Source organism: Myotis brandtii, unplaced genomic scaffold, assembly GCF_000412655.1.
Source record: "Myotis brandtii unplaced genomic scaffold, ASM41265v1 scaffold488, whole genome shotgun sequence".
Classification (NCBI taxonomy): domain Eukaryota; kingdom Metazoa; phylum Chordata; class Mammalia; order Chiroptera; family Vespertilionidae; genus Myotis; species Myotis brandtii.
The window spans coordinates 375403-402714 of record NW_005368638.1 but is presented as its reverse complement, the minus strand read 5'-3'; the positions used below and the strand labels follow the sequence as shown (position 1 = coordinate 402714).

General features: G+C 49.6%; 1 protein-coding gene across 1 annotated transcript in view; it reads left to right on the top strand.

The window, feature by feature from the left end:
- The window catches only part of SCTR (secretin receptor), an 88866-nt gene that overhangs the window by 49156 nt on the left and 12398 nt on the right, over window positions 1-27312 (top strand). The window contains exons 5-11 of the mRNA XM_014547886.1: window positions 5272-5384; window positions 10764-10861; window positions 12301-12430; window positions 14504-14657; window positions 25314-25375; window positions 25553-25608; window positions 25893-25953. Coding sequence (XP_014403372.1) covers window positions 5272-5384; window positions 10764-10861; window positions 12301-12430; window positions 14504-14657; window positions 25314-25375; window positions 25553-25608; window positions 25893-25953 — 674 coding nt within the window. The remainder of the gene's footprint in view (window positions 1-5271; window positions 5385-10763; window positions 10862-12300; window positions 12431-14503; window positions 14658-25313; window positions 25376-25552; window positions 25609-25892; window positions 25954-27312) is intronic.

Here is a 27312-nt window from a genome sequence, read left to right as displayed (position 1 = left end):
AGGGTCCCAAGCAAGGGGGCAGGAGGCAATGGACTGGGGACATGCTGAAGGAGTGTAGGCTGGCTCCGCTCCTTCCTCCTATGTTCCTGCCCTCCAGGAACCAGGACTCTTGCTCCAGCACCGTGCCTGGGTCCCAGCCGGGCACAGCCTGGCCTTCCAGGACACTTGCTTTCTGTGCCCCTTCTGCCAGGCGCTGCTGATCAGCTGGCCTCCTGGGGTCTCTTGCCTGAGGAAAGCTACATTTACAAGGACTTTCTTAATCTCAGGCAGGGAGGCAAGGAGCTGCTCAGACGTATGCTCAGGGACTAACGCTGGCTACAGCGCCATATGTGCCAGCATTTAGTCATCACCCCCACCCCGCACCTGGCCCATCAAGAGTGATAATAGCAGACAGAGGAGTTTAGCAGTTTGCCAAAGGTTCACAGCTAGGAGATGGGGAAACCAGGGCTCAAACCCAGATTTCTCCGACTTCACAACTGGAGCTCTGTTTGAGGCAGTGGTCAAGGTAGGCCTGGGCCCCAGTGGGGCTCACCTGGGTGGAGGCCTTTGGCCCGTTTGCTCAGTAGGCTCACTTAAAGCCTAAAGCCAGGCATGGCCCTGCCACCCCTCCCCTCATCCTTGAGGGCCAGGAAAAGCTGCCCGATGCGGCCCTTAACAAGAATGAGCTCAAAACGATGATTTTACACTAAAACCCACCAGCCTTCCACAGTCAGGACACTATGAACAGCACATGCCAAGGCTGCATGCGGGGCAGGAGTGTGCATGCTGCACACCACGATTCTCTAGTGCACACACACATGCGCACACACCAAGACTGCATGCAGGACCGGGGTGTACATGCTGCACATCGTGATGCTCTAGTGCACATGCATGTGCCCACACACCAAGACTGCATTCGGGCAGGAGTGTACATACTGCACACCGTGATGCTCTATTGTACACGCATGTGCCCACACACAGATTTGGGGAACAGGCTGCTGTAGTCATTGTTCCTCTCAGCCTCACTTGATGCCCCTGATACAGAAAGTGGAGGGGGCCAGGGAGTCCGGCTTGAACACCACCCCTCCGTTTACTGCGTGGGTAATGGTAGCTGCTGAAACAGACAACCCGGATCTTGCAGCCTCCTCCAGTGCCATCTGCTGAGTCCCCAGCAGGTGCTTCCAGGGGCAGGAGGCTCCCTCCGCCAGGGTCTGGCATCCGGGCACCTTCCTGCTGGGTGCTGGCATGCAGCTTGCGGCTGACTGGGGAGATTTTGGTACCAGGCCTGAAAGGGATACCACTTCTGCCCATGTTGCTTCTGCCAGAGCTCAGTCATGTGGCGACTCCTAGTTGCAAGGGATGTGGGAAATGGGGCCCTATTGGGTACCGGCCTCTGCCTCTGGGCCCAAGTTCCTGAAATGGTCCCTGAGCTTCCGTGCTCTCACCTGTAAAATGGGGAGAGCAAATAACACCAGCCCTGTGAGGCTGTGCTTGGAAATAACTTTTAAATATTTCCTTCGTCTCTTCTTTTCCCCTCGTATCCCTTCTTGTCCTTCCTTTCTACCCCGAAGTCCGCCACAGGCACACACACAGCAGCAAACTCATCTACAGCCTTTATTTCCTGCATCCCCCCTCCTTGTCTGTCTCTGGGGTACATAGAAGGTTAATCCAGGCATGACCTTGAGTAACTTGCTGGTCAGGTCAAAGGCCAGGACCAGACGCTGGTCTCAGAGGACTCCCTGTCCAGTGCTCCTCTCTGGCTGGCCGCGTTCTCCTGTTAGAGGAAGCTCTCCTCTTTTCCGAGCCCTCCAGTCACAGCCCTCCCAGAGCCACTGTGCCTCTGCCTCCCCCGCCCTCCCACCGGCCCTTCTGTAGAGGCGCCAGGCAGAGCGGGGCTCATGGCCACGTCCCTCCCCAAACAACTGCTTGAACGCCTGCCTGCCTCATAACTAGAGTCCAACTGTCTCCTTCTTAAGGCTCCTCAACCTTAATTGCTCAAGACCCACCGGGGATCACCCGTGGGGTGCAGTTCCAGGTCTGCTTGCTGAGGGAAGGAAGCAGGGTTCCTATGCCAACCTCTGCTGCAGTTTCTTCTTGCTGCCACCTGGTGTCGCTGTAGGGCTACAGGACGGACCCACTGGCCACACTGAGGCTCTGCCTGCTGGGAGCTAAGCATAGGCCCCCAGCGGGGTGGGGTGGGATGTCTCACCTGGGGGAACTTTGTGCTCATACCCAGCCCCAGGCCCAAGGCATGGGCCAGTCCCGGAGCAAGGTCAGGCCCAGTCCAGCCTCCCACCTCCCACCACTACCTTCCCTCCCCGCAGATCCATGGGGTCCCGTTAGGTCCCAGCCCCTGTGTCTCCTCTCAGGAGAGAAGGCTGCCCTCACTGGTCTCCCACAGGTTTCCAGGGCTCCCACCCCGACCCAGGAAGGAGTGCCCAGTGAGGACAAGCCGGTGTTCCGGAGCCCTCTTTCGTTTATTTATTTGTTTATTTGTTTTTTAAAATATATTTTTATTTTCAGAGAGGAAGAGAGAGGGAGAGAGAGATAGAAACATCAACGATGAGAGAGAATCATTGATCGGCTGCCTCCTGCACACCCCCTACTGGGGATCAGCCTGCAACCCAGGCATGTGCCCTTGAGCGGAATCGAACCCGGGACCCTTCAGGCCTCAGGCTGAGGCTCTATCCACTGAGCCAACCCAACTAGGGTGAGCCCTCCTTTAGTAAGAAGAAACTAATAGTAACTTAACTCTATCTCAGGGCACCTACGGCATGGGCCCAGACAGGATGGGTGTCTGTGTGACTGGAGAAACTGCGGCTGGATTCTGCCCCAGATATTTCTCTGTGTGTGGCAGGCCTAGAATGTTCCTCTAGGATGCATCCCGAGTCTTAAAAGGGCACCGGTCTTCCAAAGTTTCTTAAAAACCCACTCCCTGGGGGGGCCAGGTTGGCCCTCTTGCCCCTCTATCTTAGTGGGGATTGCAGCCTTAAAGCAGCAGAGGTTCCTAACCTGAGGAGGGTCCTGGGACCACACCATGTGTGTGCACACAAACACTGACCGTGCTTCCAGGGCTCCCTAAGGACCCTTACCTGTGAGGCATTAAACGCAGGGGAAGTGGGTGGGGTTGAAGGGACTCCCAGGGGAGTCCAACCTTGTCTCCCTGCAGCTCTGCTGAGGGCCCGTCAGCAGAGGGCACCGCCTGCTCGCCGCTCTGGGCACCTGGCCTGCATCACATGCAGCTGCGTCAGTGAGGAGAGGGCCCCAAGGGGCAGCCCCACCGCTGTGGGCAGGCGCTGCCTGGCAACAGGTTTGGGCTTCACTATTTGTATTCTCTTCACTCATCGTCCCAGCCAGCCAGCCCAAAGCTGACCACCGTGCTTTCCTGTCTGACAACCTAGCTCCCTGACCTAACTCCACCTTCTCCCAGGTGCCAGGGTTCCAAGCCCCACCACTCTTGGTCTATTTTAGAAAGACTCAAGGCAGCAGGGATTGACACTGCGGTGCCCGTCTGTGCGTGGCACCAGCCTGGGCCATCTCTGTGTGTCTCTGTGTGCCATCGTGTCTCCCGCTCAGCTCTGCAGTGAGTGGTTATTCCCATGTGGCACAGAAAGGTGATGCACCGAAGAGGCAAGGCTGGGTTTCAAACTCGGATCTGGCTGGTTCTAAAACTGCACTCCAGGCTTCGTGAGCCTTCACAGGCTGGCCATGACGGCGCCCAAAACCATGGTCTCCTGCTGCTGGATCTGCCCCTGGGTCTGCAGGGAGGGGGCCAGGCCGGAAGGCGGTACAGTGATGGGACATGTCCTAGCTGGGCACTGTTACCCCATTCTGAGCCTTGGTTTTCTCATCTGTAAAATGGCCAGCAGCGCCTGCCTCACTGGGCCCTCTGACGATCAGATCAGCATCCGCACGTTCACATTGGTTGGTCCTGGAAATACTAGTTAGTACACTCGTATTTCTCCAGCTCAGTGGAATCTGCTTGAGCCTACACCCTGAGAGCCAGTGAGCCGAACCTTGAGCTTGTCAGAAGGTGCATGCCAGCCCAGCTGGGGGGCTTCAGGGGCTCCCGGACAGGGTACAGATGAGAGCAAAAGCAGTGTCAGGGCTGTGATCAGCTCCCCGCACCCCTGCAGCACCCACAGCAGCCAGACCCGGGGCCTGGAACTCAGCCCTTCTTGGCAGCCAGAGTGGCGATGCAGCTGAGCCTGTTGTCCCAAGGAGGGAAGCTCCTGGTGGCTCTCCAAGGCCCCTCCTTGCCTGGCAGCTCCCCTCCCCCAGTGCTCCAGCTCCTGCTCTACAGGCTCTTGGTGGGCAAGGTCTCCCCTCTCCCCCATGGAGAGCTCAGAGCAGGCTCTTCACCCCTCATCTGCTTCTCCAGCCAGGCAGCCAATGTTTGGAGAGCAGGGACTCTGGGTGGGTGCGGGGAGCCCTCAGAAATCACCTGCTGGGGATGCAGGGGAGCCACTGCACCCCATGTGAGGACATGGGGTACAGCCTGTGCTGGAGCTGGGCGGGGAGCTCCAGATGCCAGTGGTGCAGGTCAGCCAGCGGCGGGGGGAGGGCAGGCAGAGGAAGGCCCTCCGTGAGCATTGAGGGACCTTGGAGCTGAGTTTGGAGCCTGCGGAGGGAAGGGTGAGGGGGCAGGTGGGAGTGAACAGGGGTCTCAGAGAGCCATGGAGTGGGCTGGCCCCGGAGCAGGGACCCTGAAGGCTGCCGTGGCCGGGACACCTGGGGCCTGGCTCTGGTTGAGTTGTTGTTGGGGCCACTGAGTGCTGTGCCCTGGCCAGTCCCTCCTCGTGCACCCTGGTGCCTGGCACAGTGGCCGTGAGTGTGGGTGAGGCGCTGGGAGGAAGACAAGCGGTGACTGGAGGCTGGGAGGGATGTTTGCTAGTTTGTAGATCAAGTGTCAGGGATCAGCAGGTCTCTCTCTCTCTCTCTCTCTCTCTCCTCTCTCACAGGATCAGCAGGTCTCTCTCTCTCTCTCTCTCTCTCTCTCTCTCTCTCACACACACACACACACACACACACACACACACACCAGGTCTTTGCCCCTTCTAGGCCCAGCTGCCTACTACCTCGCCCTCCACTTTTCCTGATGGACAGACCTATGTATTCTTCAAGGATCAATTGAGCCAACTGGAGTGGACTCTGGTTCAGAGAAAGGCAGCTGCGGACAAAGTGGCAGAGGAAGCTCTCGGCTGCCCCTAAGACATTGCTGAGGGCGCCCAGGAGGCCCAGCCTCTGTCCCTGGTCCCCACGGCTCACGCATAGCATGCTTGGCATCCACAGGTTCCATGTTTCGAAACTGCACACCGGGCGGCTGGTCAGAAATCTTCCCCAGGCCTGACCTGGCCTGTGGGGTTAACGTGAATGACTCGTTCAAGGAGACCGACGAGAAGCGGGTAAGCCTGTCAACCTCTCTGGAAGGGCCCTACAAGGGGAGAAGTCCCAGCACCCAGCCAAGGACAGTGACCTGGGTGTGCGGCCCCCACCCACTTTTGTCCGGCACATCACCTGGGGCTCTGTGGGCCGTGGCACAGGTGGACTGCCATATGCTGCCATGAGTCGGGGGATTTGGTCATGAAACCAAAAGAGAAGCTATGTGGTAGCTACACGCTCAGACCAGGCTGGTGAGCCTCAGCCCTGACCTGTGACCTTGGTGGGGGTGTGGGCAACTTTACTTCTCTGTGCCTCAGTTTCTTCATCAGGGAAATGGGGTTAATAATCGTTCTGACCTCACAGGCTTGCCCAGAGAACTAAATGAGTTAATCCATGGAAGTGGTGAGCTGGGTGCCTGGCCATAGTAAGTGTTCAATCAATGTTCGCTCTCAAAAGAGAGAGCCCAGCTCCAGGGTCGTCAGTCCTGGGTTGAGAGAGGACACTATGAGCCATGGGCTGAACTTCTCCGGGTGCCTCCTGAAGTAGCTGTCAATTTCAGAGAACCCTTCCTTCCCTCCTCGCTTTTCCTGACCGGCTCGTACACAACCTTTAAAACTCCACTCCAGAGCACCAACCCCAGAAAGCTGCTTCTGCCTGTCCCCCAGGAGGGGCTCCCTGACCGTGTTAGCCTCCAGCTATTACCATATTCTATGAAGTCATCAGCATGTCCATGGGCACCCATCTCTCTCACTAAAATATGAGCTCCTCAAAAGCCTCCATTCAATACTCGACAAACATTTGGGCAAGGCCCGGGGCTAAGCATGGAAACACAGCAGTGACAGATTGAAAAGAGTCATTTCCCGGCCCCATCGCCCAGCACAATGTCTGGCCCCTATAAGGCGCCCACTAATGCTCATTGTTGGACTGAGCATCTACCTCATGCCAGCTGCTTAATGCACAATCACATTAATGCTGAAAAGCGTTCAGTGTAAGTTCATCATATTCTCCATTTTGCAGGTGAGGAAACTGAGGCGGAAAGGGGTTAATGCAATATTGGACTTACCTCAGACAATTATTGTCCAAAAATAGTGGGAAGGAGACCTACTTGGCTTCAGCTCACATTAAGAAAAAATTCAAAAGTCCCTAAGATTGGAAGGGTTCCAGACCATATGACTCACAATGGCCCATAAATGCTGGTCCACAAATCGGCACACAATTTGTCTTTTATTCTGAGATTTGAACCATCCTTCTATTTATTTATTTATTTATTTAGTTAGTTAGTTAGTTTAAATCCTCTCGGGATGATATGTGGTTTTCCCCCCATTAGATTTAGCGAAAGAGGAAGGGTTTTTTTTCTTCTTCTTCTTTTTAATCCTCACCCAATGGTATTTTTTTTTGCCTATTGATTTTTGGATAGAACGAAAGGGAGGGAGAGAGAAACATTGATGTGAGAAAGACACATCAATTGGTTGCCTCCTGAACGTGTCTAGACTGGGCATCAAACCCCCAACCTGTGCATGTGCCATGACCGGGAATTGAACCTGCAATCATTTTGGTGTGCAGGACAACTCTCTAACCAACTGAGTCACCCAGCCAGGGCTGATCATCCCATTTATTATTGCTGAAATTCTTTTTTCTTTTAATCAAATGATGGTGAAAGTCTGAATTTGTTGGTTTTCTCTCAACTTCCTTACTTGGCAGACACCTCTCTATTATTGACAAAGATTATTGACAGAGTGGACTCAGACTGGCAGAAAGACCAGGCAAAGATGTCACTTGAACAAATAAGATGGGGTTTGCTTACCTACAGCAGAGGTTGGCAAGCTACAGCCCTTGGGCCAAATCAGATCCACCACCTGCTTTTGCAAATAAAGTTTTATTGAAATACAGCCACGTCCATTTGCACTACAAGGGCAGAATTGAGTTAGCTGTAAAAGAGATCTTATGGCACCCAAAGCCTAAAATATTTACTACTTGCCCTGTATGGGAAAAGCCTGGTGACCCCAATCTAGAGGATGCAAAAGGAAGGTGGCCCAGTCAGAATACAAAGCAGAGCAATAGGTAACTTGACCCTTGATGGACAGCAGTGAGGATCCTGGACCCGTGTTCTCTGGCAGGTGGTGCAGTAGTTGCAACTGTCAAGGGCAGAGATACTGAGGTTGCATCAGGCCTCCTGGGAACAGGACTCTTTCTGGGTCAAACCTTAAAGACACAGGGCAGGACCAGGTCTGCATGAGAACTGGCCCATGTGTCCTGAGGGTCAGAGGTGGACAATGACCCCAGCCACAGGCCAGTACAGAATACTCAGCCTGAACACGATGCTGTCACTGGGGCCTCCTCATGCTGCCATAGGCTGCCCCAAACTGCTCCTGAATTGAGGGCTGCGAAACCAGGCATCCCCGAGGGTGAGGCCAACACCCTCAGCTATGGGGCTCATGTGGGTCCTCCAATATTTTGACACTTCACTGCTCTCTGATTAAAGGTCTAGGAACCATTCATCTGATGCAACCTACTGCCCTTCTGGCTCTCTGCCTTGTGCCTCTAAGGTGGCTCCTGGCTCCTGGGACTGCAGTGACATCAGTGGGGAAGCTCAATGTCACAAGGCAGCCATCCTGTCAGAGGTCACCTCTTGCTGCCAGAAAGTTTTTGGTCACTCAGAGTCAAACCTACTTTCCGGTAACGTCCTCCCACCAGAGCTCACACGTTAGGTCTTACTCTGCTTCTACAGGCCCATCGACCTGATAGTGTCCTCCCCGGAATTTGTTTATCCCTCTGGGTGTAGTTTACCCAGCTCAATCATGTGCTCTTCAGGTGACAAGCTCAACCTTCTCTGGGAATACTCCAGTTTATTAATGTGCCTCTCAAAATAACACGCCCAGACTGGACCAAATACTCCAGATGTCCCAATGTGGCCGGCTGCTCCCCAGCTCTCCACTATGTAACTGGGAGCAGGCAGAGTTTTTCCAACAGCTACCTCATACCTCATACTTCATAACATAATCTCGAACAGCAATTGCACACTGCTGAGTCATGTTGAAGGGTGGATGATGGGTGTGGAGGGTGGAGGTGGGGAAAATTAACATGCCCTGCCTGTCTTCTAAGTGCCAGCCATTGTCTAGCAGGGGTCCTCAAACTTTTTAAACAGGGGACCAGTTCACTATCCCTCAGACTGTTGGAGGGCTGGACTATAGTTAAAAAAAAGCCTGGAAGATGATTTCATTGGTGACTTCTGTGGGCTCCTGGAGAGTTCTGTTCTTCTGATGACCCAACAAGATAGATATTCTAAGTCAGGGGTCCTGAAACTTTTTAAACAGGGGGCCAGTTCACTGTCCCTCAGACCGTTGGAGGGCCGGACTATAGTTTAAAAAAAAGCTATGAACAAATTCCTATGCACACTGCACATATCTTATTTTGAAGTAAAAAACCAAAATGGGAACAAATACAATATTTGTATTTGCATGTGGCCCGCGGGCCATAGTTTGAGGACCCCTGGTAGACACTCTACCTGATACCTTATGTGTTCTTCCAACAAGCCTACAAGGTAGATATTATTCCCATTTTGCAGATGAGGAATCTGAGGCTCAGAGAAGTTAAGTAATTTGCCCGGGGTCACACAGCTGGTAAGAGTCCTGAGTTTGGAACCCTTGTTTCTGGCTCTGAAGCCTGTGTTCTTTCTGCAGGACACTTCCCTAGCACTTGAAGCTTTGGCCATTCGGCCCCAAGATCATTTTCATATGAATAGCTGTCAGCCAGCCCGTTTCCCCAATACTATTCCTGCACCTGTTTTCTTTTTAAATCAAATACCCTTTTTCTTCTGGTTACAAAGTATGACTGACCCACTGTAGCAAAATGAAAGGTGTAGAAAAACACAACTGAAAATAACAGCGCTATCCACCAACTTATCATCCAAAGCGAACAGGTATTAACATCTAACACATCTCCTAACTATCTCGTTTCTAAGCCTGTATGAGATTGGACTACATGAAACGTCCATATTTAGTCATTTTTTACCTACAAAAAGGGGAGATTTCATGTAACTTGACATAACACTTTTTTGCAGAGAGGATATCTACTGTCATGTGAATTGTATTCTGCCTTTCCCTTGACATTACGTTCTTAGCATGTCCTGACATCTTTTCAAACTCTTGGTAAGCAGCATTTTAGTGGTGGCCTAATATGAAAATAATTCGGATTTAAAATAATTTAGTTTAAAAAATAAAATAATTAGTTAACTATTCTATTGTTGGGCATTTGAATGTTTTTCATCAAAATAGTTCTGATAAATATATTTATATATAAATATGCATTATATGTCTGATTATTTCTTAGAATTAATTCCTGTTGGTAGAAGTAAAGCCTATTTCAAAGGTTCTTAGTCCCTGATACTTTCCAAAGAGATTGAACAATTTCCACTCCCACCGTACCTTCACCAGCATAGAATATGATTACTTCCAAATATTTCTTAATTTGGTAGATTAAAAAATGGTATAGTATTATTTTTTAAATTTTTACTTCCTTGATTATTTTTGAGGCTGTTGTACAATTTATTTTTTTAACCTAAATGCAGGTCTTTACATTTATCTCTATATGTCAATTTATTCTATTCCATTGAGATCTTTTTGAATCAAAGATGAACCAAGAGTGTGAAGTGGCTACTGGACAAGTAAGTGCCTGCTTGGCCACATTAACAGGAGTGCAGTGTGTAGATCAGGGGAGGTGATGGTCCCATTCTACTGCTTCCTGGTGAGAGGATACCTCTGGAGCTTTTCAGCTATCCAGTTCTGGGTATTTTATTTAATAAGGACATTGACAAATTGGAGCATATTAATTGAGCAAAATGGTGAAGGAGGTGGAAAAAAGATTAAAGACACAGGGAAGATTTAATGCTGAGAAGATAAGTGAGTCACAGATTGGTGGAATAGCTGTATTAAAAATGACAGGCCTCTCCGTAAGGTCTTCGTAACTTTTCTGTTATACTAAAACTATTCTAAACTGAAAAGCTTATTTTTAAAAAATAAGGATAGGTCTTGGGTACAAGTCAAATTCAGTTTATTTTAAATGGTTTAAGAAACAATAAGTGCAATTCAAAAGATAATAGGTTTTAGCTTTAGATGAGAAAAAATACCTAGTATTTTGCACTGCTGTATACCAAATGACTTCCTTATTCCTTGGAAGGCAGTGAGTACCCTAGAGGTATTCAAGCAGAGCCTTTAAATTCAGGGTGAGGTAAGAGGGATATAAGTTTGAGTTCCAAAGCCAAGATGTTGTGAGTCTATGAATTGGTGCCCTTGGCAGTTTGGGTTGAAGGGATTCAAGCAGCCTGAAGCAGGTGCACTCCGAGGCAGAAGAGAGCAGAGCCAGCCAGGTGGGCGGATGGGGCTGACACATGTCTCTCTCTGCAGCACGAGTACCTGCTGAAGCTGAAGGTCATGTATACTGTGGGCTATAGCTCCTCCCTGGTGATGCTCCTGGTTGCCCTCAGCATCCTCTGTTCTTTCAGGTGAGAACACGTGAGCAGCTCTCCATCTCACCAGCCTTCCCTGGACACAGACTTTGCATCTCTTTTAACTGCTCAGGCCAGAGGGTGGGCCACTTTGTCACCTCTTGATCTAAGCTGACCTGTGGCAGACGTTCCTGTGACTGACCTTCCTGTGAAGTTTGTGACCCTGTTCATTCCTTTATTCACTCAACATTTACTGAGCATTGCTAGGAACTTACCATATCAGCTGCTTTACACGTTGTTATTTCTAATGTTCACTCAATGCTATTACCCTAACTTTACAGGTATGTTAGCCAGATTCTTGGTTGCAAGAAACAGAAACCTTCAAACAAAGGTGACCTGACCCACATAATTGACAAGGTCAGGGGCATCTGGCTGAATCTAGGCGCTCAAGGGTATTGGCACAACTAGGTTGGTCTCCCTCCATTTCTCCGCTTGCACTGGCCTCATCCTGGGGTTGACTTTCTGCAGGGGAGCGGAGACAGCCACCAGCAGCTGCAGGGGTACATTCTATCATTCTGCAACACCAGCACAAAGAAAGTCTCTTCCCCGTTAGATGCAATGAAAGTCCTGGGGGAATTCTCATAGGCCCAACTTGGGTCACATGCCCAACCCTGAGCCAATCACTGTGGCCAGGATTGGAGAGCTCCAATTGGTCGGGTCTGTCATGAGGGTGGAAAGGTGGAGTCAAACCCACCAGAGTTGGAGTGGGTTCCCCCTAAGAAAGCCTGGTCTGGTACCTGGACAACGGGAACAAGTAACAGACCTCTGTTCCTGACAGCAGAATAGGAAACAGGCTATGTGAGTGAAAAGACTAGCTCCAGGTCATATAACTAGCAAGGCTAGCTCCAGGTCATATAACTGACAAGGCTAGTTCCAGGTCATATAACTAGCAAGGCTAGCTCCAGGTCATATAACTAGGAAGGCTAGCTCCAGGTCATGTAACTCACAAGTCTAGCTCCAGGTCATATAACTGACAAGGCTAGCTCCAGGTCATTTAACTAGGAAGGCTAGCTCCAGGTCATGTAACTAGGAGGGCTAGCTCCAGGTCATACAACTGACAGCGGCAGAGCCCAGGTATGTCTTCTCCCTGAAGCCCGTGTTCTCTCTGTGCTGCTTGCCTCTAGGACCCCTCTCCCCCATCCCTTCTGAACAATTCTAGAAGCTAGAGATGCAGTAGGTCAAGGAAGAATATAATGCTGCCCCTGTGACCCAGCTTTTGTTATTATTATTATTACAGCATGAGACAGAGTAGACTGAGCACCTGGGGACCTGGGTTCTTAGGCAGATTGTACTAACAAAGCAATACAGAGAAATGTGTCACCTGGGAAGAGCATGTCCAGGACCTGGTTCCCCTGTGCACTGGGGGAGGGGTGGGCCTGCTGCACCCTGGCTCCTCCCAGCTCGGGCCCCTACGGCCCTGCTTTCTCTCCCTCCAGGAGGCTCCACTGCACCCGCAACTACATCCACATGCACCTGTTCGTGTCCTTCATCCTGCGCGCCCTGTCCAACTTCATCAAGGATGCTGTGCTCTTCTCAGATGATGATGACCACTGTGAAACCCACAGGGTAACGTGCCTCCGCGCCCCAGCGCGTGGCTCACTTTGGAGAGGGTGGTAGCCTTGTTCCTCCCAGAGTCCCTGCTGAGGCTGCACTAATGCCCATGGTAGAGGGCCAAGAGCTGGGGCCGGGTCAGGCAATGCAGGGAGAGCTCCACGCCCCCGCATGCAGGCTGGGTCCTGTATGAGCTCGGCTTGTGGGGAAGCCACTGGGGGGTTGCCACTCAGCTCCCAGGTCCGGGATTAGCCACTCTGAGGCTGAGACATATGCAAGGATCCTCCTTCCTCTACTCTTGCCAAGCCCCGCTGTAGACAGATGGCTAAGTCTAGAGAGGGTTGGGTTGGTTGTAGAAAGAAGGGGGTGAGCATATGCCTGTATGTCTGCACACACAGGTCTGCAGTGAAACCATCATGCTTGGTTCAATCTAACCCTCTTCCTCTTCTGAATGTGCTCAGATGAGTCTTAATTCATTGTAATATCACTTTGTGCCCATGGGAACCCCTTTAGTGCATGTAACAGAAAATTATCCGCCCGTGGCCTAGTCAGAGGGGTTGTTCCCCACGTACGCAGTCCGTAGATGGGCAACCCAGAGCTGGCTCTGTGACTCCATGACGCCATGAAGGAGTCATGAGGGAGTTACAGTCCTTGTCCCTCTTTGTGCTCTGCCATTCTTGCTCCCATGTTCATGCCACATTAGCATATGGCTCCTGTAACCCCAGGCCCACATCCACATTCCAGACAAAAAGGAGTTAAGTCGAAGGTTAAACACTTTTTCTCTTTGGGAGGCTTTGACTTTTTGTTTGGGAAAGAACACCCTCCCCAAGACTCCTACCTACCTCTTATTGACTAGAACTGGGTTGGGTGGCCATACTTAACTGCAAAGGAAGCTGGGAGATTGAGTTTTTTACTAGTACAGTCTCCAAAGCAGACACAAGTGAGGGAGAAGGGGTTTGGAAACTGAGATTGGTTCAGTCACCTGCCTGCCACTTTCCAGCACTCACATCTGGAATTCCTTATTGACCTGTTAGGTTTGTGTTTATAGTTTGTGTGTGTGTGTGTGTGTGTGTGTGTGTGTGTGTGTGTGTGTGTTTCTGACTCAAACTACGAGGTCCCTAAAGTGGGAACCATGACTCTCAGGGAGGTCTCCAGGATGAAGTAACAGTAGCAGACGGGGGGGCGGTCAGGACTCATTCAGGCCACCCCCCTCATCCCTGACCAGCGGTGGAGAAGTCCAGCTGTGCCCAGCAGGGAAGCTTCTTAGATTCTGCTAACATCAGACTTTTGAGCCAACCATGAACCACGCCTGGAATCAGAGTCTCTGGGAGGCCACAGGGTGAAACCACAGATGGCCTGCAGTGCAGCAGTGGGAACGCCTGCTCTCTGGACGTGACCTTGCAGCAGTCCATGCAGCAGCCCTCAGGCCAGCCCAGGAGCTGTCCTGTCCCTAGGGGACAGCTCAGTGAGAGGAAAGGGGACTCTCATGAGACGAGTATAGGTGCCATGCTGGCATAGAACCCCACAATCCCACAGGCATAGCTCCCAGGGATCCCGCAAGGGCCATGCTTGCTGTAAGAGTCACTGCATCAAGCAAGGCCGATACTGTGGCAGCCTCATCAGGTGTTAGAGGGCTCCGGTCAGGATGCCATGTACCAGCCAGGGGCCGTTTTCACTATAATCAATGTTGCCCCATCATACTTGGCATGTCCCTTCTTCATCCATTTCTAGAGATACTGAGCTCGGAAGGATTTTAACCCTTTAAATGTGCCTTTTCCTCTCTAGTTCAGTTTCCTCATCTGAAAAATGAGGGAGTTAGGGGTTGGGCAATATCTGACACAATTTTACAACTGGTAGCCAATTCCAAAATGTGAATGCAGTTCCTGCTTCCACGATGCCATCGTGACTGAGCCTACCAACTGTGGTCTTCTGATAGGGGAAGGCCACAGGGGATGGCCGTGAGGCCCAGGGGTCACTCTGTGGCCTGGCCCCTGACCCCTACCATACCTTGTCACTGCCTGTGAGGTGGCCCCCAGAGGACAGCCCACACTCGCCCATCCTGGGACTCACCTGCCTCTCTCTGTCCAGGTGGGCTGCAAGCTGATCATGGTCTTCTTCCAGTACTGCATCCTGGCCAACTACGCCTGGCTGCTGGCGGAGGGCCTCTACCTTCACACCCTCCTCGCCGTCTCCTTCTTCTCAGAAAGGAAGTGCCTCCAGGGCTGTGTCGCCCTCGGATGGGGTATGTTTCTCTGTGGGGACAGTGGCCGAGTGGTATGTGGGAAAGAGCGCTGAGTCAGATGAAGTTGGTTTCTAGTTCCAGCTCCACATTTAAATTGAGTTAACTTGTATCATCTTAGATAAGTTACTTGCTGTTTAACCATCAGGCCTCAGTTTACTTATCTGTCAAATGGGAAATATTAGCTAAAATTTAGCCCCAATTTCAGGCATCCGAAGCTTTTTACAATTTGATCCTACCCAACACTTGTTGCCTCATCTTCCTTAGACATTCCATATAGATGTCTTCATTTTTGCTTCCTTTCTATATCGGTTAGGGTGCTTTTGACTGTAGATATCATAAAATCTGGCTTATATAGGATTTAAATATAAAAGAAATTAAGTGGCTCATGTAACTGAGAAGCCCAGGGGTCACTAACTTCAGGTGAGGCTGAATTCAGCATCTCAGCAGCATTTCTTTCTACTTGGCGTTCTGTTAGTGCTCCCAGCTTCTGGGCTACCGGCTTTCTTGTTACATCTAATGGGGCACAGCATCTCCACTTGCTGGGAATGCTTTGTCCTAGCATTTCCAGCAAATTTCCTGGGGTTCTGATTGGACTCTGATTGGACCAGTGTAAGTCTCATACACATCCTTGGACCCATCACAGGGGCCTGTGATTGGATGGAATACACAGGGATGGAATACACTGATTGGCTTAAACTATTCAAATCACACAGCTTCTCAAAGGAAATCAGGATTCAGTTTCTAGGAAGGAGGGGAAATGATAGCGAGACAGTCAACTGCAGACCCCATTACATCTCTTTCCTCTTTCCTTTCTGGCCAACGAGAATAATAAAACTCTCCTTCTCCTTCTCCTTCTCCTTCTCCTTCTCCTTCTCCTTCTCCTTCTCCTTCTCCTTCTCCTTCTCCTTCTCCTTCTCCTTCTCCTTCTCCTTCTCCTTCTCCTTCTCCTTCTCCTTCTCCTTCTCCTTCTCCTTCTCCTTCTCCTTCTCCTTCTCCTTCTCCTTCTCCTTCTCCTTCTCCTTCTCCTTCTCCTTCTCCTTCTCCTTCTCCTTCTCCTTCTCCTTCTCCTTCTCCTTCTCCTTCTCCTTCTCCTTCTCCTTCTCCTTCTCCTTCTCCTTCTCCTTCTCCTTCTCCTTCTCCTTCTCCTTCTCCTTCTCCTTCTCCTTCTCCTTCTCCTTCTCCTTCTCCTTCTCCTTCTCCTTCTCCTTCTCCTTCTCCTTCTCCTTCTCCTTCTCCTTCTCCTTCTCCTTCTCCTTCTCCTTCTCCTTCTCCTTCTCCTTCTCCTTCTCCTTCTCCTTCTCCTTCTCCTTCTCCTTCTCCTTCTCCTTCTCCTTCTCCTTCTCCTTCTCCTTCTCCTTCTCCTTCTCCTTCTCCTTCTCCTTCTCCTTCTCCTTCTCCTTCTCCTTCTCCTTCTCCTTCTCCTTCTCCTTCTCCTTCTCCTTCTCCTTCTCCTTCTCCTTCTCCTTCTCCTTCTCCTTCTCCTTCTCCTTCTCCTTCTCCTTCTCCTTCTCCTTCTCCTTCTCCTTCTCCTTCTCCTTCTCCTTCTCCTTCTCCTTCTCCTTCTCCTTCTCCTTCTCCTTCTCCTTCTCCTTCTCCTTCTCCTTCTCCTTCTCCTTCTCCTTCTCCTTCTCCTTCTCCTTCTCCTTCTCCTTCTCCTTCTCCTTCTCCTTCTCCTTCTCCTTCTCCTTCTCCTTCTCCTTCTCCTTCTCCTTCTCCTTCTCCTTCTCCTTCTCCTTCTCCTTCTCCTTCTCCTTCTCCTTCTCCTTCTCCTTCTCCTTCTCCTTCTCCTTCTCCTTCTCCTTCTCCTTCTCCTTCTCCTTCTCCTTCTCCTTCTCCTTCTCCTTCTCCTTCTCCTTCTCCTTCTCCTTCTCCTTCTCCTTCTCCTTCTCCTTCTCCTTCTCCTTCTCCTTCTCCTTCTCCTTCTCCTTCTCCTTCTCCTTCTCCTTCTCCTTCTCCTTCTCCTTCTCCTTCTCCTTCTCCTTCTCCTTCTCCTTCTCCTTCTCCTTCTCCTTCTCCTTCTCCTTCTCCTTCTCCTTCTCCTTCTCCTTCTCCTTCTCCTTCTCCTTCTCCTTCTCCTTCTCCTTCTCCTTCTCCTTCTCCTTCTCCTTCTCCTTCTCCTTCTCCTTCTCCTTCTCCTTCTCCTTCTCCTTCTCCTTCTCCTTCTCCTTCTCCTTCTCCTTCTCCTTCTCCTTCTCCTTCTCCTTCTCCTTCTCCTTCTCCTTCTCCTTCTCCTTCTCCTTCTCCTTCTCCTTCTCCTTCTCCTTCTCCTTCTCCTTCTCCTTCTCCTTCTCCTTCTCCTTCTCCTTCTCCTTCTCCTTCTCCTTCTCCTTCTCCTTCTCCTTCTCCTTCTCCTTCTCCTTCTCCTTCTCCTTCTCCTTCTCCTTCTCCTTCTCCTTCTCCTTCTCCTTCTCCTTCTCCTTCTCCTTCTCCTTCTCCTTCTCCTTCTCCTTCTCCTTCTCCTTCTCCTTCTCCTTCTCCTTCTCCTTCTCCTTCTCCTTCTCCTTCTCCTTCTCCTTCTCCTTCTCCTTCTCCTTCTCCTTCTCCTTCTCCTTCTCCTTCTCCTTCTCCTTCTCCTTCTCCTTCTCCTTCTCCTTCTCCTTCTCCTTCTCCTTCTCCTTCTCCTTCTCCTTCTCCTTCTCCTTCTCCTTCTCCTTCTCCTTCTCCTTCTCCTTCTCCTTCTCCTTCTCCTTCTCCTTCTCCTTCTCCTTCTCCTTCTCCTTCTCCTTCTCCTTCTCCTTCTCCTTCTCCTTCTCCTTCTCCTTCTCCTTCTCCTTCTCCTTCTCCTTCTCCTTCTCCTTCTCCTTCTCCTTCTCCTTCTCCTTCTCCTTCTCCTTCTCCTTCTCCTTCTCCTTCTCCTTCTCCTTCTCCTTCTCCTTCTCCTTCTCCTTCTCCTTCTCCTTCTCCTTCTCCTTCTCCTTCTCCTTCTCCTTCTCCTTCTCCTTCTCCTTCTCCTTCTCCTTCTCCTTCTCCTTCTCCTTCTCCTTCTCCTTCTCCTTCTCCTTCTCCTTCTCCTTCTCCTTCTCCTTCTCCTTCTCCTTCTCCTTCTCCTTCTCCTTCTCCTTCTCCTTCTCCTTCTCCTTCTCCTTCTCCTTCTCCTTCTCCTTCTCCTTCTCCTTCTCCTTCTCCTTCTCCTTCTCCTTCTCCTTCTCCTTCTCCTTCTCCTTCTCCTTCTCCTTCTCCTTCTCCTTCTTTTTTTAGAGAGAGAGAGAATGTGTAAGGGAGGGGGAGAGAGACACAGAAACATTGACTGGAATCAAACCGGGGACCTTTCAGTCCAAGGGCCAACACTCTATCCACTGAGCCAAACTGGCTAGGGCACAATTCTTATATCTTGAGCACTTACTATGTGCTAGGCATTGAGCTCAACACTTTAAAAAAATATTTTTATTGATTTCAGAGAGGAAGGGGGAGAGAGAGAGAGAGATAGAAACATTAATGATGAGAGAGAACCATTGAACAGCTGCCTCCTGCACACCCCCTACTGGGGATCGAGCCTGCAACCTGGGAATGTGCCCTTGACCGGAATCGAACCCAGGACCCTTCAGTCTGCAGTCCAATGCTCTACCCACTGAGCCAAACCAGCCAGGGAGAGCTCAGCACTTTTCATGCATTATTTTATCATCACAACCTTCAGAGTCCTCTCAGAGAAACCTTGGCTTAGAGATGTGACATAAAATGTTCAACTCACACTGTAGACAAGGGCAGACCCAGGATTCAAACCATGGCCTATTTTTAAAGCCTCTTAACTTCTATTCTGCCATTAATGAAAATCAATCCATCCATCCATCCCTCTATCAATTTTTCATTTGATAAACATATGTAAGTTGCCTACTGGGCTCTGGAGAGAGAACCAGGTTCCTAGGGGTGACTCACAGGCTTACAAGGATAGTCATGTGTACCAGCCACTAGCTTCCCCTTCTTTCTTCTTGGTGCTTGTAATTAAGAAGTGCCCCAACCAGGAATGTGTTACACTTCTTTTCTGCTTGTCTAAATCCTACAGGGAAGGGCCCTATCTCCTTATCAGACCGTCAGGGAAGTCCTCCTGCTTTGGAACGGAATGCTGCCCGATTAGCACATGAGGCTTGGCTGGCAGCGGCTGTGGGGCTCTGTGATCTCTGAATATCCTCATAGGCCGCTAGTCCCGAGTGCCCGGGGAGCCAGGACTTGCCCGCTGCAGCTGACTCTGCCAATAGAACACCCAGTTTGGAGCCCAACTCTCGGAGCCTTGACACCAGATCTGCCAGGATTTCACTGTATGGACATGGGCAGTTTCATCCTCTATAATATCAGGAGCATAATTTATTCATTTTCTTCAAGCACTTCTTTATGCTCAGAGGGGCTTAGGGCCAACACAAAAACAAAAACAAAAACAAAAACAAAAACAAAACCATTTCCACAGCTTAGAGGGTTGGTCATCTAGCAGGAAGACAAACTCGCATCGTGGTATCTCCTACAGGTTTCTAGGAGGTTTAAATGAGATAATGAGAGCCTTCCTTTCTTTCTCAAATATTTAGTGAGCATCTTCTATGTGCCAGGCCCAGGGACAGAGCAGCACATGAAGCAGAAGCGGTGTTCTCTCCAGGCTTTCTGCCTACACAGCCCCCAGGAGAGCGTGCAGGAAGGCCTGCAGTCCTCCATCTGTGACATGCCTTTCTCTTGCAAAAGCAGCGGCCCCTCCTCAATTTGTACTCAACTTGTTTCCACAGAGACAGGTTGTTTAACTCTCGTGCCCACTGTAAAACTTTGCAAAAAAAATTTTTAAGTAGAAAAAAATGTACCCTAGGCCCATCTATTGAACATTTTCTGGGGTTTTCTTCCAGGCTGTTCTTCCTCCTCCCAGTTTCCACCACACAGTTGTGGTCATTCTGCAAGTAGAATTTGGACCTTGCTTCTTTCCATTAACACACAAGCATGCTTTGTGTTCTTTCAACTCTTCCATAAACATCTTTCCTTCTCTGTGGATGTATTTAACCAAATACCTATGATTTGGACATTTAAGTTGTTTATAATTTTTCACTATTATAAATAACATACTGATGAATGGGCAAAGTTTATTCCATGTGTTATACAGAATTCTAGAAGTGGGTCACTGAGTCCGAAGGAATGAACACTTTGGAGGTGCTTAATACTTATCCACTTTACAAGGTGGCTGGGTATCAGCCTGTACCCAGAAAAGAGTGACACGTCTGGCTTTTATGGGCATGAACCAAGTTCCCACTCCTCAGTGAACTTAGGCTGGTGGGTCTGCAGCTGGGGCTGGTACCAGAGTCACGCGGAGGGCATGTTGAAGGCGTTCAGCTCCATCTGTGACATGCCTTTCTCCATCTGTGACATGCCTTTCTCTTGCAAAAGCAGCGGCCCCTCCTCAATTTGTACTCAACTTGTTTCCACAGAGACAGGTTGTTTAACTCTCGTGCCCACTGTAAAACTTTGCAAAAAAAATTTTTAAGTAGAAAAAAATGTACCCTAGGCCCATCTATTGAACATTTTCTGGGGTTTTCTTCCAGGCTGTTCTTCCTCCTCCCAGTTTCCACCACACAGTTGTGGTCATTCTGCAAGTAGAATTTGGACCTTGCTTCTTTCCATTAACACACAAGCATGCTTTGTGTTCTTTCAACTCTTCCATAAACATCTTTCCTTCTCTGTGGATGTATTTAACCAAATACCTATGATTTGGACATTTAAGTTGTTTATAATTTTTCACTATTATAAATAACATACTGATGAATGGGCAAAGTTTATTCCATGTGTTATACAGAATTCTAGAAGTGGGTCACTGAGTCCGAAGGAATGAACACTTTGGAGGTGCTTAATACTTATCCACTTTACAAGGTGGCTGGGGTATCAGCCTGTACCCAGAAAAGAGTGACACGTCTGGCTTTTATGGGCATGAACCAAGTTCCCACTCCTCAGTGAACTTAGGCTGGTGGGTCTGCAGCTGGGGCTGGCATCAGAGTCACGCAGAGGGCATGTTGAAGGCGTTCAGAACAGGCTCCCCAAGATGAGCCACTCTGACATGTGAATTATTTTGAGCTGAAGGCAATCAAGATGCTGTGGGCTCATAAGGAATTTTTATCTCTCTCAAATTTAAATTTGGGGCTTTGCCCATAATAAGAGTTATTGTCAGAAATAACTTTTTATGACCTGTTTACAGGGCAGGGCAAACTTCTAATTACTGAATCTCTGCTCTATCATCTTGCAGTGACTTCCTCCCCTCTGAAGCTCCAAGACACCTTGCCTCATCTTTGTCTCTGACTGCCATATGTACCCCATCTCCCTTTCTGTCTCTGAGCCTCTCATGCATGTGGTGTCTCTGACTCTCATGTCTGTGGGGTTTCTATATGTAATTAAATTTGGTATTTTCTGTTGCTGATCTGACTTAGGTCGATTTGATTATTACACCAGCTGGCAGAACCAAGAAGGGTAGAGGAAAATTTCTTCCTCCTCAGCAGTGTCAAACCCAACTGGCCCCAGAGTTTCTGAGCCAGCGGCCAGCGGTGGGGCCTGACACTATGCATTTATAACAAGGCCCTAAGTGACCCCGACACTGCTGGTCCAGGGACCACACTGAACCCTCACTCGAGCCATTATTAGTTTTTCCCTTTCCCACCATCTCTCTATTAAAGATGGAAGACAATGAACAGGTGGTCCTCAAAATCCATATTCTTTGCCCAGAGCCCCCCAAATTGAGGCAGGAAATTTTTGAAATTGCTATTTTTATCAAAGTATATATGTTCTTGGTTTAAAGAATTGAAAAGGGCCCTGACTGGTTTGGCTCAGTGGGTAGAGCGTCGGCCTGCGGACTGAAGGGTCCCGGGTTCGATTCCGGTCAAAAGCATGTACCTTGGTTGCAGGCGCATCGCATCCCCAGTGGGGAGTGTGCAGAAGGCGGCTGATCGATGTTTCTCTCTCATTGATGTTTCTAACTCTCTACCCCTCTCCCTTCCTCTCTGTAAAAAAATCAATAAAATATATTTTTAAAAAAAGAATTACAAAGGACTACGAGGCTTATAATAATAATAATAACTAAAAAGCAGTCTCCTGCCCTCACTTCTGCATCCTTCAACTCAATAACTGTTCCTCTTATAATGTACTCTCTTGCTTTTAACAATAATCTACTATTTTTTAAATTTATCCACATGAAGCATCATTTATTGACTCCTGATGACAGAAGATAAGGATATAAAAGTTCTTCATCCATTACCTCTATCCTACCATTAGAGCTTTTCACAGTTTTTGGTTAAATCATAGTCAACGCAAACATCATTTATCTATGTAAATATTGTTTATTACTGAGCCAAGTGGTGTACAATATTTTCCAATATTTAGCTATTTATTTTTCATGGAGTAATTTTTCATTTACTTATTTGTTTTATATTGCTGTACTAATTCTCCCAAATTGTCCAACAGAACTGGAAAATTCTCCAATGCTATTTCCCAAACCATCAAATTCAACACCACATCTATTAGTTCCCACCTGTTTGTTTTCTTCCTGTTGTATTAGTTTCCTAGGGCTGTTGTAACAAACTGCCACAAACTTGGAGGTGTAAAACAACAGGAGTTTATTCTCTCACAGTTCTGGAGACCAGAAGTTCTCAGACACCAAGGTTTCACCAAGGATTCCTCCTGAGGGCTCTGAGGAACGACACGCTCCACCCCTCTCTCCTAGCTCCTGGGGATTGCTCGCATCCTTGGTGTTCACTGGCTTGTAGCAGCATTATTCCAGTTTCTGCCTCCATCATTACATGGTCTTCTTCCCTCGATGTTTCCTCTCTTTCTGTGTCTCTTGTGGTCTTCATATAAGGATGCCAGTCATGTTGGATCAAGGTCCCAATATGATTGACATTCTTATAAGGTTGACCTCATTTTACATAATTACACCTGTAAAGACCCTCTTTCCAAATAGGTTCTAAGGTTCTGAGTAGATATGAGTTTTGAGAGCACACTATTCAACCAAATACACTCACTGTTAAAGAACAAAATTCAATGGATTCAAAATGGGAGGTTTTTATAGGCAGAAAGAAGGTGGGCAAGAACGTTAAGAGTGGATTATTTCAGGCAAGGTCGCCTTCTCTTGGGGCAGGGATGGGGAACCTTTTTCCTGCCAAGGGCCATTTGGATATTTAGAACATCATTCATGGGCCATACAAAATTATCAATTTAAAAATTAGCCTGCTCTATTTGGTCAAACATTTAATTAACTCACCCCTAATGCCTGGGCAGGGTCAGACCCTATGATTTTGGGCCATATATACCCCACCCCACAGGTCTTATCAGGCAGATGACCTCACTAGTGCTGACCAGGGAATTTCAGATTGACTGGCTTAAAATTTCACTTGTGGGAGAGGCTGACACTGTAATTAGGTTAGGAATTAAGTCTTGGTGGGGCCTAGCAAAAGGGACTCCATTTTAGGTCTGTTCTGTCTTTTTAATTTCACCAATGTTCTTTCTAGAGACTTCTGCCTTCCTGCTCTATTTGGGCTGTTTTTTCCCTAGATTTGCTCAACCCCCTTAACTTTTATGCTGAGAATCTCCTTCATTTTCCTCCACAACTTTTATCCCTTTATTTCTTGTATCCCTCTCTTTGGTTTACTCTCTGGTTGTGTTGGAGCACACAGCCTCCAGTATCTGCCTAAGAAAGAGTTCATGGGGAAAAAAAGAAAGAAAGAGTTCATGGAAAGTATATTTTTTTTGCATTGCATATCTGATAATATCTTTGTTTAATTTTCACACCTAATTTGTAGTTTTACTGAACATAGAAATTAGATTGAAAGATCATTTTCACCCAGAATTTTCAAGGCTTCTGTTTTGGCATCTGATGTTAGGGACATACCATGTCATTCGTTTCTTGAGCTTTTTTATACATCTTTCTCTATCAGAGCTGAGGGATCATCTCTCTGTAGGACCAGACCTCCAGCAGCTGGTCCTACCTGCTCAGCTGTCACCTCTACCCCAGGCAGGAGACTGAAGGGTTCTTCTCTGGAGGTGAATGGATTCAAAATGGACGGTTTTTATAGGCAGAAAGAAGGTGGGCAAGAACGTTAAGAGTGGATTATTTCAGACAAGGTCACCTTCTCTTGGGGCAGGGATGGGGAACCTTTTTCAAAGTGTCACAGGGAGGTGTTCATCCTTTTTGCTGGCATCTGGTGGCTCTTTCGTCTGGAAACTCACATCCTTCATTTCTTAAGCAGTATTCTTACATTATCTATTGACTGTTTTTTCCCCTCTGGTTTTTATCCTCTTCCTGACACTTTTAATCCGAGAATGCATATCCTGGAATCAACCTCTAATTTTCTCATTGTTTCTTTCTACTTTTAATTTTGAAACTCACATCCTTCATTTCTTAAGCAGTATTCTTACCTTATCTATTTGACCGTTTTTTCCTCTCTGGTTTTTATCCTCTTACTGACACTTTTAATCCAAGAATGCATATCCTGGAATCAACCTCTCATTTTCTCATTGTTTCTTCCTACTTTTAATTTCGCTCTTTGTGTCCTGCTTTCTGGGCAATTCCTAGTCTTTATCTTCCAACCCATCTATGAATTTTAAAAAAATTTTGGTTATCCTATATTTCATTTCTGAGCCCTCTTCCTTGTTCTCCGCATGCTCCCGCTTTCAGCATCCTGTTTGTGTCTTGCAGATGTAATCTTTTATCTCTCTGATGATATTCCTGAGGTTTCTTTGTTCAACTTCCTCCTGCCTCCTGTATGGTCTGTTTCCTCTGAGTTCCTTTTCTCTGATTGTTTTGGTCCTTGTCTTTTATGTCACCGGCTTTCCTCAGATGCCAGTGGCCTTGACTTTTCATATGTAAGCACGAGTCACTTCAGAGCTGACTGAACGCGGTTGTCGGGGGGCATATGTCTCTAAGGAGACTGGGCTAGGAGTGGCCACTGTACTGGAGGGTTGCCAGCATCACTCTCCATAGGCCCTTTGTCTGTGGCTATTTGGTTCCTCAGTCTCCTGCCTGGGGTAGAGGTGACAGCTGAGCAGGTAGGACCAGCTGCTGGAGGTCTGACACGGAGCAGCCCAGGGTGGGGCTCTTACATGCAGCACCTAGACAAGCATGTCCACTCGAAATAGCACCTGAGCCACACACGTAACGTAAAATTCTCTAGTAGCCACAGTAAACACAGTAAAAAGAAATACACAAAATTAATGTTAATAATATGTTTCCTTTCAACCCAATACAACCAAAATATTATTATTTTAACATATAATTAATATAAAAACTGTTAATAACATATTTTACCTTCTTTGGTTTGTACTAAATCTTCAAACTCTGGTATCTATCTTGCACCTCCGGCACCAACACATCTCCATGGGGACCAGCCACACATCAAGCTCTCAATGGCCACGTGTGGTGAGAGGCCACTGTCCTGGACCACACAGGTGTCGGCCATCACTTTGTCCCCTCTCTTCTCTGAGAGGCCCTCCAGGGTCTGGCTCAGGCTCCTGGGGGACCGCAAGCCCCTCGTGGCTTCAGGATCCGTCTGATCCTGCCCGTTCCTGGGACACCCCTGGTACCCGCAAGCCTGAGCCTGCACATCGGTGCAAGACGGATTGCCAAGCGTGTTTCCACGGCACCTGCTCCTACCGGGGCTGGGTGCCTGATTGTCCTGTTCTTCATACGGGCCCCCCTTTGTTTCCCACCCTCAGGTTCCCCGGCCATTTTCGTTGCTTCGTGGGCTCTCACCAGGCACTTTCTGGAGGATGCTGGGTAAGCTGTTTGAAGGAGAGGCAACGAGAGTGCACTTCATATCGTCCAGGTCTTCAGGCAGGGTGGGCATTTCTTGGAACTTTCTAGGCGAGGCCTGTTCCTCACACTGGGGCCACAGGGGTCCCGCAGTGCCAGGCTGCCAGGGCCCCGCCCTCAAGGCCCCCTCCCTGCCTGCCAGCCCAGCAGCTCTGTGCTTGGGTCCGTGCCAGACAAGAGCTTCACCACTGCCGGCAGGTGCTGCCCAGGGAGGAAGCTGTAAGGGCCAGCGCCGCTTTTCCTCCCTCCTGGGCTCCCTCCGCTCCTTCCTCTGTATCCTGGGGGACCGCAAGCCCCTCGTGGCTTCAGGATCCATCTGATCCTGCCCGTTCCCGGGACACCCCTGGTACCCGCAAGCCTGAGGCTGCACATCGGTGCAGGACGGATTGCCAAGCGTGTTTCCACGGCACCTGCTCCTACCGGGGCTGGGTGCCTGATTGTCCTGTTCTTCATACGGGCCCCCCTTTGTTTCCCACCCTCAGGTTCCCCGGCCATTTTCGTTGCTTCGTGGGCTCTCACCAGGCACTTTCTGGAGGATGCTGGGTAAGCTGTTTGAAGGAGAGGCAACGAGAGTGCACTTCATATCGTCCAGGTCTTCAGGCAGGGTGGGCATTTCTTGGAACTTTCTAGGCGAGGCCTGTTCCTCACACTGGGGCCACAGGGGTCCCGCAGTGCCAGGCTGCCAGGGCCCCGCCCTCAAGGCCCCTCCCTGCCTGCCAGCCCAGCAGCTCTGTGCTTGGGTCCGTGCCAGACAAGAGCTTCACCACTGCCGGCAGGTGCTGCCCAGGGAGGAAGCTGTAAGGGCTAAAACCGCTTTCCTTCCTCCTGGGCTCTCTCCGCTCCTCCCTCTCTCTTACTCCACCTGGGAGAGTCCTCCGCAGCTCCTGCTGGGGACAAGGAGACCGCGTCCTGTTCTCTGAAGGTGGGAGGCACCGGGAGGGAGATGAGCCCGCGGCTTGGCCTTCGGGACGAGGCACAGGAAAGGAAGCTTGACAGGAGCCAGGGAGGAGGCGAGGCGGCGGGGCAAGGCAGGCCGGTCACTGTCACAGCGACACCCAGGCCAGCACGTAGACCAGGTCGGCTGGGCTTACAAGTGTCTTGTGCCGGCAGGTGCTGCCCAGGGAGGAAGCTGTAAGGGCTAAAACCGCTTTCCTTCCTCCTGGGCTCTCTCCGCTCCTCCCTCTCTCTTACTCCACCTGGGAGAGTCCTCCGCAGCTCCTGCTGGGGACAAGGAGACCGCGTCCTGTTCTCTGAAGGTGGGAGGCACCGGGAGGGAGATGAGCCCGCGGCTTGGCCTTCGGGACGAGGCACAGGAAAGGAAGCTTGACAGGAGCCAGGGAGGAGGCGAGGCGGCGGGACAAGGCAGGCCGGTCCTCACTGTCACAGCGACACCCAGGCCAGCACATGGACCAGGTCGGCTGGGCTTACAAGTGTCTTACAGTCCAAAATCGGCCCCAAATAGTGGTTTCAAAATACATTTTTTATTGGGTAGATTCACTAAAAAAATCTGGATTTTAAGCTTCTCTAGAAAAAATAGGAAGTTCTATTAACATTTCCACTTCCTTTTATGGCAAACCAGCTGGAACAGTGTGGCTGCCTTAGACCAGGCACATCCCCTCCAGTTTGCCAAGTACCCGCCACACCGACATCCCTGGGGTCCTAGGTCACATGTCAGTCACCCAGACCCTTCACTCACGCATGTCACCTGCCTGGCTACTGTTGGCAGTGGAGTTTTAAGATCTGGAACCTCTGGCTCCCAGTTCCACACCCGTCTGCTCCCCTAACACTGACCAGGCATGCGTGGAGACGGCACTAATGCCTCAGCCCCAGCAGTGCTCCCGGGCAGCAGGAGAGGGGCAGCAGGAGAAGCAGCAGGAGGGGCAGCAGGAGGGGCAGCAGGAG